Source organism: Tenrec ecaudatus, chromosome 13 (genome assembly GCF_050624435.1).
Source record: "Tenrec ecaudatus isolate mTenEca1 chromosome 13, mTenEca1.hap1, whole genome shotgun sequence".
In the NCBI taxonomy this organism is placed as follows: Eukaryota; Metazoa; Chordata; class Mammalia; order Afrosoricida; family Tenrecidae; genus Tenrec; species Tenrec ecaudatus.
Genome location: NC_134542.1, coordinates 56,717,886 through 56,729,017, shown reverse-complemented (window position 1 = coordinate 56,729,017; position 11,132 = coordinate 56,717,886). Strand labels below are relative to the sequence as shown.

General features: G+C 46.2%; 1 protein-coding gene across 1 annotated transcript; it reads right to left on the bottom strand.

Moving 5' to 3' along the window:
- Positions 1-5,861: 5,861 nt before the first annotated feature.
- On the bottom strand, positions 5,862-6,932 carry NEUROD1 (neuronal differentiation 1). The gene has a single exon (XM_075529929.1). The coding sequence runs from the start codon at positions 6,930-6,932 to the stop codon at positions 5,862-5,864; it is 1,071 nt and encodes a 356-aa protein (XP_075386044.1).
- Between the last annotated feature and the right edge of the window lie 4,200 nt (positions 6,933-11,132).

Here is an 11,132-nt window from a genome sequence, read left to right as displayed (position 1 = left end):
TAGAAGACAACAGAATTTGTCATTCATTGCTGGTGGAGATGAAAAATGGTTCTGCTACTTCTTAAGACAATTTGTCAATGTCAGAAATGTAAGTACAGACTTACCATAGAACCCAGCCAAGATGCTTCTAGATGATTCCACGAAGTTGCCCCAGAAAGACAGCAATAAACAAAACAGGCAAGGCCCTTATTTTTGTGATGGCCACATTCTACTGGAGGTACATGATTTAAAGACAAAACCAAAAATGAGCAAAGGAAGATCTCTCAAATAAATAGGCAAGATCGTACCAGCAGTAATAAGAGCCATAAGATCCGGGCAGGTGGAAGCTATCACTGAGTGCCATCCAGTCAATGCCGACTCATGGCGACCGCCCAGAGAGGTTCCAAGACAACTGTTTCGGAGAATAGGAAGCCAGTCTTTCTCCCTCTGGAGCTGCTGATGGTTTCCAACTGCCAACCATGTGTGCCCCAGCCCAAGGGGTTGAGAAGAATTCAGTTGCCAACCCAAAGGCTGTTGTTTTGAACTCACCAGCATCTATGTGGGGAGAACACTTACTTGGTGATAGGATTTCATAAAGATGACAGCCAAGAAACCCCTTTTTTGAAGCAGTTTTACTTGGTCTCATGAGGTCGCTGTGAGTTAAAGTTGACAATGGTGACTTTATAGGGTTAAAGAGAGCTGAAACTTTAAATGGGGCCCAAAATGACAATTTTGAGGAAATGATGCTTCGACAACAACCTGGATGAGGTCAGGAGGCCATCAATGTGAATACCTAGATAGCCCGGCTTCCAGCAGTTTCCTGACCTGTGAAGCTGGCAGAGGGCTGCTTTGAAGATGGAACGTGCAAGTGAACAAAAAGCACTTAATTTATTAAGTGTGAGGCAATTTTTCTGACTATCCTCAAAATGTGACAATCTACAGGGTTAGCTATTCACCATGTTCACAGCAAAGTCTATGATCTACTTATCTCATGTACGCCAGCTTCACCTGGTGGGAGAGACGTCATTGTACAGGTATGCTTTGCTCCATACCTGGGGGTCTGGAAAGATGACTGTTGTCAGGAAGTGACCGAGACAATTGTACCACCATGTTTACATGGTCAAGTCCACACTTACTGGAACCCCATAGATTAGATTTAGTCCGGCATTAACATACTGCTCCGCAAAGAAGGCATTTTAAAATTAGCAATTTAAACAAGTCTCCAGAGACTCTGGCTGCGTCAATGCCACTAGTTTGGCTACACGGTTCATTCCATCAGAGGCATTGAACCAAGCGTCAGTTAGTGTGCGTGGAGGGCGTCCATGAGTCAATTGGCAGTACAGAATCCTTCCTGACACAGCAAGCCAGATGAGCTCAACTTCTGAGTGCAGACAGTGCAGATTGCTAGCTGAATGGTTCTTGACAATAGTGCCCTTTGGAGCATAAAGCCTGGCTAGGAGCCAGCGATCATGCCACCATCCAAATCGCGGTGCATCTGACGCCAGGACGTCTCTTTGCGATGGTAACAGCAAGAGTTCTGGTGTTTCACAAGATGTCACCATTGGCACTTTCATTTTTTTTTATCAGAGATTGGAAATTTCTTTCGTTGGTTTTCAGGAAGTAAGTGGTGGTGCAGGGAGAAAGGGCAAGAGAAAAGAGGCTACAGAGCAGCTAAAGGAACAGCTCTGCTATTTCATGTTTTCCATTAGGACAAAATCTGCCTTTGTTTTGATCTCTAGTTTTATTAATTGTTTAATAGATATTTTCATTTTAAATCTCTTGTTTAATTATAGAACCAAAACAGCTTGGTTCAAACTGTTAGCTAATGATCCATATATCATTTTAGTAATTGCTATCTTCTTCCAGAAATGCATTAATTTTGTGGGAGTCTATAGACTTTCAAATGTGAGAGGGTAGGGAGGGTGTTTTTAAGATCAGTAAATTAGGACTGTTATCATGTGCTTCAAATGTGATTTTCCTGTCACATTGCACAACTAAATTTAGTAGGACATTCTAGAGATATTACAGCTCTCTGCTGTAATTTTCAATTAATTGTGCTTTTAGGGATTAAAGATAGTTTATGGGGTGTTAAATGAATTGATGATATAAATTAAATCTAAGTTGTGCAAAGTGCACTTTTTATAAGAGGAATTGCGCATGAGGTAAACTATTTAGCCAAACTTGATTTCCAGTTCTGAAACGGCCTACTGTGATTTTAAATGACCAACTTTACCTGAAAACCCCTCTTTAGAGTATGTTCAGATTCAGGAAGCAGGTCTCGACCATTTCCTTGGACAGGAGTGGGACTGCTCCGGCTGGAGGAGAGCAGAGAACTTTAAATATTGCTTTCAACAAGCATTCTGCTACAAAATGCAAAGAAATATTTTTCTAAATGCGTCCAAAGTTGCCCATTTTTCAGGCATCTTTTGGGTTGGTTTGGATGTCGTGCTTGTTACCTTTGCTTTTCTCATTAGCGAGACACAAGTGTGAACCAATTATAATGACTGTACGGGTCTCTTAACGATAGGTAGTAATTCATAAAAGAAAAGATGAAGATAATTGAAAAGGTTTCTTGTGGTTTGAAAATGTCTTCCAAATATTCATTAAACATTTAAGTGAGTAAATTTGTAGAATATGTTCCTGACATTGGCACTGGTTCTGTGATATTTCTCTGATCAGATGGAAGGGCTGTGTGTTATGCAGAGTGCATTCAGTTCATTCATGCATAAACAATATCATTTTCATAAATTAAAACCTCCCCTGCAGAAGGAACATCTGTGCCTGTCTCTGAATAAAAGATGGTGGCATGCGCGTTACTCCTTGACGGACTGAAAGAATCTTATATTTTAGAATGAAGTCACACAGGCAAAATGGGAAGGGGGGAATATCAAACCTAACTTTCAACCTTCATTTCTACCTTACAAAAAAATTCCACATTCTCAATTTCTCCGACTGCTTTTTGAAAAGATGAAATCCTTAGAAGGTTACTGTTTTGTTCTTTCTCCAGCCCACCACTCGAAGGTTTTGTTGGCATGAAGATGGCTATTTTTCATTACAAGGCCACTGGAGCTGCTGAGTGGATCAGATCAGACCTGAATGTTCCTTTTCCCATCTCCTGAATGGGAAGGCTTGCAGCGCTCAAACTGCCTGATGGGCAGAGCGTCTCTTAAAAGGAAAAACAGTGAGAGCAATTCTGAGTATAAGAAGCAACAGCTTGTTTCCCAACTAGCAACTCTGATTCACTTGAAGTGAGATCGCTACATTTTGGATAAGGTTGAGACTCATGTCAGTGTTTTTTCTCATGTGATGAAGGCTGATGGAAAACATGTTAAGATGATATATTTTAAAGTGCACGCAAACTCTCGCTCTCATGTTGAGCTATTCCTTTCTGCCGCTGCCACAGCCTGATGCAGCCCCATTGGCAATGTTATTAGTGTGGCTAATTGTTCCTGTCCATTAGATAACTCACATTTTTCTGGAACAGCTTGCTAAATGAGGTCAGCTTTCTGGAACCCCTAAATCACCAATGAGAAGGAGATTAAAGGAACAAGCTTGGAAAGGGAGGTAGTCGTCCAGTGTAGCATCTGAATCCAAGGCGAAACAATGGAGTCACTAATGACAGTAATCAGAGCACCAGGTAGAGCCAGGACACCAGTGCCAAAGTGATATTCCCCAGGAATCCTTCCTGTCAGTCAGTACATCTAGGGGAAAGAGAAATGCCAAACTCTCTGTGTCTGTCTCTCTCTCCCAAGTTGACTTATAAACAGACATTCACCTGAATTTTTTTCCCCTGGAGGATTTTTAGATTCACAAATAAACCGAAGGATGTACAATGAGAGAGGGAAAACAATGATACCTTGCTGAAGTTTATGATGCAGCATATCATTTGTTCTTCCGTACAAATGAGTCATTCTCTTTTTTACTTCCCAGGAAATAGGATTTTAAATCATCACAAGAAGTTTCTGGAACAATTATAAAATACTTCTTCAGTTCTTTAAATCAATCCACCCCCCACCCCTGCTTCAGTAAAAGTGTCCACGTTTCTCTGTAGGACAATGTTGGTGTGCAAGACCTGTTTAATTCAAGGAAATAAACAAGCAGCGGCGCACCAAGGAAGTGGCATAAAAATCATTTTTTTTAAATGTGTAGACAATCTAAACTTACGGTATGTGTGTCTTTCATGTTAATCACCAACTGAATCATGAAATTCTCTTTAGAAAGAGAAAGAACAGAAGCCATCTGGGCATTTCCAAAATGGGAGTCAGGCACCTACAGGTGAAGCCTCTGACGACAAAGAAAAATAAAAACTTAACTCTTTCTGCCACCCTCTGATTTCACGTCCCGAATAAGGAAATAACAGGTACTTTGATCATCTACAAGAACTTGACTCCCTAAGAAAAATAAACGGCTTAGAGGGTCTATGGAGGTAAACTTTGAAACACTTTGCCAATTGTTTAGTACGGTTCTAAATTAAGCCAATAAAGTATCTTACCCTCCCAACTCTCATGGGGAATTACTTACACTCAGAGAAATGATTTCAAGAAAAAGGCAACAATTTCTCAGATTTTCAATACTATTTTATTGCAACTGGATGAGTGTTTTCTAAATTGTGCATTACACCATAATATACAGGGTTACAAACAAGATTACAGTACAGGTCGAATTCAGTGGTACCAGCATCACATCTGAAACAGCACTTATTCTGGACTGCATTTTACATGCAATAGCTATTGTTCTAATTATGAATCAAATGGTTTAAGTTTATTTAAGCTACTGTACTAATTGACTACAATAGGTATAAATACCAACATTGACAACCTGATTAGATTTAGGCTCAGATTCATTACGTGAATATATGACAAACCACCATTTGTGTGACTATGTATAAAATCATGCATTTATAATTTCTGGAAATATCAATAGCTTCAGATTCTCTGTAAAATCATGGAATGCAAAGGAGTAAAATACTTAAAAGCAACAGTGCAAATTGTATGTGATAGTCAAGCAGCTTTTGATTTAAAGAAGGGTATGTTGGCATTTGTTTATAATGTGTATATATAAGCTTATGCAAGTAATGTGTTGAAAATTGATATGCTTTAATAGAGATCAAGATGTCTTGCTTTTTTTCATCCTTTTGAGAGCTAGGAATCTGGGTTTAAAGGAAGGGAGAGACTTTAAAGTGAAATGGATTGCTCAAATTGTGCATTTTTTAAATCTTTTTACAATTAGAGAGGAAAGAAGTGCTAAGGCAACACAATAACTTTCTAAGCACTTTTCTGCTGGTTTAAATTAGTTAAATTATTTTGTATAAATTAGATATAATTCTACTTTTCTGATATGTATAAAAATTGATGAAGCTGCATGGTTTTAAAATAGGAAATCCACATTATAAAAAGTCATTAAAAATTCTGTACAAAATCACAACAAAATAATTCAGCATGGGAAAGGTAACAAGTAGTAAAATGCTGGTTGAAAAATATATATTTATATATTTTTTAAATTGGCCCATTACTAGTTTAAAAATTGCATAGATCCTAATTATTGCTTGTGATTTTGTTATCCCGATCAGATAATTAATATGATCTGAATACAGCTGCACCAAATTTGTGGTGCAGATTTTTTTTAACTTTACTGTCCTATGTTTTTAAAATAGAAGAGCTATAGAAAATAATACATAAGGTGAACAGGAACTTTGATCCCCTGTTTCTTCCAAAGGCAGTAACGACAATAAATACACATATCACTTGGAACTTGGAGTATTTGCACTTTGCAGCAGTAGTATACCCAAAGAGCTGCCTTTTGTAAACACGACAGTCACTGTGAGTGAGCTCAGTGGGTTCGTTTCCCGGGGATGATGGAACCGATGGGCCGCTGCCAAGGGGCTAGTCGTGAAAGATGGCATTGAGCTGGGCACTCATGACTCGCTCATGATGAGAATGGCTATCAAAGGGCATCATGTTGTCTATGGGGATCTCGCAGCGAGGGGCAGCGGCGCCCGAGAAGATTGATCCGTGGCTTTGGGCCCCTGCCAGGGATGCTGTAGGATAGTGCATGGTAAAGGCATAATTTTTCTCAAATTCGGCGGACGGTTCATGTTTGAAAGAGAAGTTGCCGTTGATGCTTAGCGGCGGGCTGAGCGGTCCGTCGAAAGAAGGGCTGGTGCAATCCGTCAGCGGGCTTTCGAAAAAGGGCTCCAGCGCGGCGCTGTAGGCGTGCGGCGGCGGCTTGACGTGGAAGACATGGGAGCTGTCCATGGTGCCGTAGGGCGGGCTGGGCAGCCCCGGGGACTGGTAGGAGTAGGGGGGCACGGGAAAGGAAGCGCTGGCCGTGGGCAGGTGCGGGGGCATGTCCTGGCTCTGCTCCGGCAGGAAAGTCCGAGGGTTGAGCTGCAGGCAGCCCGCCACCAGGTTGGTGGTGGGCTGGGATAAGCCCTTGCACAGCGTCTGGACGAAGGAGACCAGGTCGGGGCTTTTGCCGGAGCGCAGGATCTCCGACAGAGCCCAGATGTAGTTTTTGGCGAGGCGCAGGGTCTCGATCTTGGACAACTTCTGCGTCTTGGAGTAGCAGGGCACCACCTTGCGCAGGTTGTCCAGCGCCGCGTTCAGCCCGTGCATGCGGTTCCTCTCTCGGGCGTTGGCCTTCATGCGCCGCAGCTTAAACCGCTCCAGGCGCGCCTTGGTCATCTTCTTCTTCTTGGGCCCGCGGCGCTTGGGCTTTTGATCGTCGTCCTCCTCTTCCTCTTCTTCTTCCTCGTCCAGGTCCTCATCTTCGTCTTCTTCCTCTCCCCCGTTCCTCAGCGAGTCCTCCTCCGCCTGCATGGCTTCTAGGTCGTCCTCTTTCTTGTCCGCCTCGTGTTCCTCGTCCTGGGAACTCAGACACTCATCCGTCCAGCTGGGAGGACCCTGGGGCTGAGGCTCACCCATCAGTCCACTCTCGCTGTATGACTTGGTCATGGTTCGGTTTCCTGTACTCAACAGGGGTGGTGGGGGGGAGGGGAGAAGGGGTGTGGGGAGAGAAACAGGAAGATGTACAATCAGCTCCCACTCTCCAGTCCTGTACAAATGCATTCCTGACGCCTTTAAGGAAGGTAAAGTTAAGTGCAGGCGTGTGTGTGTGTGTGTGTGTGTGTGTGTATGTGTGTCCTGGCGATTACATTTACAATGTGTTTGTGGCAGTTACCTGATAGGATAAGGTGTGTGCAAATGAGTGCCCCTATCAGTGACTTCATATCCATCTGCACGTTTCTCTGTCCAAAGTCACACTCAACTTCACAAAAACAGTAGGTTAAAAAAAAATCTCACATCCTATTCTCCTGGCTGCCTTGTACTTAGGGATGTCAGTGGAACTGCTGTTATGTAATTTCCTAAGCCGGGCAGTGATTTTTTAAGAAGATTAGATGGATAGGAGATTGATAAGCAAATGCTTGGGGGAAGTCCTTGCCACGGAATTCTTTTGGCATCCAGTAAACATTCAGCCTCAAAGTGGGCAAGAGTCTTCCATGCTTCTGCTGCCTCTCCTTTCTCTCTACCCTGCTAGCCCTCGCCCTTCGGCTGAATTCCCACCTTGCACAAAAGCCCAGGCTGCGCAGAGAGGGCTGGCGGCTTGGGCACAGAGCTCTCCCACGCACTGGGGATCAGGTGCCCAGGGCTCCTCTCTAATAAACAGCCCATTGAAAGGGCCGCCCGCTCTTTATTGGGGCTTTTCAAAGTTCGCCTCCGACCTCCTTATAAAAGACTGTGTCATTAGCATGGTCAGGGATAGGCAATGGTAAACTTGCCATTTCCAATGAGGAAAAAAATGAAAAGCTTTTAGTGAAACTACTAATTTCTGGCTTCCCTCAGGGCTGCTGGGGACTTGGCCGCCTGTGGAGAGGTAACAGGTAGTAGGCGCAGGCACTCTTGTTTAACTGCACTTTTTCTCCTCTCTCAACTAAACTCTCTTTGAATCCAATTTCTGTTCTACGCTTGTGTGTGCCTAGCGTACCCATTTCTCTTTCATCCACCGGAAATTTGTTTGGCACTCTCAGTAGATCTACAAGTGTATAAATAAGCACAAGTCAAAACATACATCTTAGCCACAGGAGCCCGTTTGTTGGGGAAAATGAGGGAGTGCAATAGTTATTTGTTATCCATAAAGTTGGTGCATTACAAAGATCAAAGAAAATCCTATCCTTCCAGAAAACAAATTAAAAAGGAAAATCAGAAAGCGCGCGGTGGTGATTAAAGGTGTGCACATCCTTGGCTATCTGAGATTATAAAGAGGGATTCCTCTTCCAACACACCAACACACATACACACACGCTCCACACCAACCCACGCAGACAGAGTAAAGAGGTGCATAGATCTTCTAGGACTGCTTTTATTCTAAGGGAGGGAAAACGGAAAGGACCATCCATCCATCGTTACCTGTGGTTGTTAGTGAGTGCGGAGCAGAGATGGTTTCATAACCCCGGGCCCTCGGACGCGGTGCCTTCTGCGTGGGGTGAGTTCCTGGGAGCCGGGCGGCGCGGCACTCAGGTTATATAGCGGAGTTGGCGGGGCTCGGCGCGGGCGGGGCCGGGAGCGCCGCGGCGAGCGGGGCCCTGCGCCCGCGCCTGCGCACGCGCCAAGGCGGTGCGCTCCCTCCCGCCGCCCCTCCCCAGCTCCGCTCTGCTCCCGCCCTCCTCCTGCTCTCGCTCCCCTGCACCCTCCACTCCTACCCCCGCCCCTGCTCCTTCCTCCCCGGCATGCGCCATATGGTCTTCCTGGTCCAGCCAAGAGTCGGGAGCCACGTGACCTGCCTATTTGTATGCCGCCGAGCGCTCCATTCCGGCCCCTTTGTGGCCAGAAGAAAGTGGCCCATCTGTCGCCAGTTAGAGACTCTGCGGACCTGTTTTTACCCGCAGGAGAGATTAACCCTTTCTGGCAGCAGAAGGGCGGGGGAGGGGACTAGGGGAGGGGAGGGGGCGAGGAGCAGGATCGGAAAGCTAAAGGCGGCTGGATTTAGGTCGGGCGGGGGAGGGGTGGCCTGTTTGGGCGGGAAGTAGGGCAGAGGTGAAGGAAACATCCCCGCCCTGGCTCGGGGCTGCGGGGGCAACATGACTTACTGATCTCGCTGAGGGACCCATCTCTTGGTTTTAACCTCTTGGCAGACGTTTTGGTCTTTGGCGCCCAAAGGTGGCTTCTCCTAATCCCATCACCCGCTCTGAGCAAATACGTAAACCACGTACAGGAGGTTTCATCTACACTGTCAGTTCTGAGCCTCCTTTTCTACCCTGATACATCAAATCGCCACTCCCAGTCCCTCTGATAGAGACATTCTGTATCCATCGCTCTGCCTCTGCCCTACCTGCAAGCTCACGCGCCCTACTTTCACGTCCTGGGAGACGCCTCACACAGTAGACTTCCATCACAGAGGCGAGCTAGCCCTTCCGAGTTGAGTTCATAAACCTTGTCTCCATTGGACGCTGCGCTGTCCTCCCTGGGAGGTTGGGGAGCCTCTGACTCTTCTACCTACAACCATTGAACTGACAAGGAAGACCTGACCTGGGGAATCAGGAGGAATCCCCTTGCCACTGCTGCTCTTGGTACCATTCTCCAGGTCTATGAGGGCACTTGGTTAAGTTACAAGTCTTCAAGGAAATGCCACTGGCTGGTACTCAACCAGTCTTCTCTCTTCTCTTTCTAGAAAGGTCTTAAGTACAACCCCATGAAGGACTGATGACCCCAATTCCTCTAAGCTACTAAACTACAAAGCTTCTAGCTTGACCTTGCAAGTCAAGCAAACTCTGTAGGACTTCATCATTTCTGAAGGAGCCATAATGGTGCTTAAATATTGACACTTTACCCATGCTTTCTCATAGTCTATCTATCTATCTATCTATCTATCTATCTATCTATCTATCTATCTATCTATCTGTCTACAATCTCTTCTCTGTCCATTCTCTCGACCAACGTTATCTCTAATCACCCATAACTAGTCAATTACTGTCTCCCAGCTCCAGAGTTCCTTGCAAGAATGTGCCATGCTTGAGGTTCTTTATTAAAGACCTGTGAAATTCACGAATATTGCTCTAGTTTGTAAAATATGTCAGAGGCAAGCGACTAGGGTGGGATGCACTGGAGACAGGCGAAGGGCTTGCGCTCCTAGAAAATTAGTGGGTGCAGCCTTGCAGCCCAGGGCACATCCCAGAGGGGAAGATTGAGGCTGCGCTACCTGACAGGTGTGCGCACACCCCGTGTGAGGAGCAGCTCTATACTGAGTTTTGCTTTACTGCTTCTCCTCATTTTGGACAAAACGAAACGCAGAAGGAAGTAAAATCATTGCCCAGGGGCCTTGCCTCAGTATTTCCAGCCTAGTGCAGTCGGTGTCGCCAAGGCTGGATCTAATTTCCAGGGTAGCCAGAGGAACAGCCTGCAGAGGAAGGGCCACAACACAAAGGTCCCAGGGTCCAGGCAGCTTGGCCCAGCGGGGTGCTGCCAATGTAACTCTCTGGGGAGCCTTGGGACAGGCTAGTCCACCATGCTGTGAGGTGTGGAAATCTGCCTGGCCCTCCTTTTCCCATCTTATGTGGTGGTTCTGGAGGAAAAGGGGCAGGGTAGGGAGAGGGCTCCTATTGCCCCTGAAAGCCCTGAGCTGCACAAAGGGGCCCCCAGGCAAGCGGAAATATCCCTAGTTTCCACATCTTGTGGAATACTGGAGATTCTCAGAGGAGCCAGTGGTTCCTGGAGAAGAAAGGAAGACTCTCCCACACAAAATGCAGGGATTGTGAGCCAGTTTTCTCCTTCCAATAGATTCCCTTCGCCCAGGCCTTGGTGTTAGAAAGGTCACTCTGGGGTGCCAGCTGAGGACAATGTGGAACCCCGGTGTGGGCTACTGCCTGGAATGGGGCAGGAGAGACTACAGGGAATGGGGCTCTGCTAAGAGAGGGAGTGCTGGGGGGCAGAGGCTGTCAGAGTTCCAAGACAGGATGGAGCTGGGGCCGCGCCTCCCTCCTTATTTTATTCCAGATGCTTCCCCAAGCTTTCCCCTCTAGGCTCCCCACAATTTCTTCCCCCTCCGTCTCCGCGGCCGTTAGCCGCCCCCCGCCCGGCGCCCGCCCCCGACCGGCGGGGCAGGCTGCCGAGCGAGCGGCACGCGAACCACACGCGCAGGCCACAAAGCCGCTTTCATGA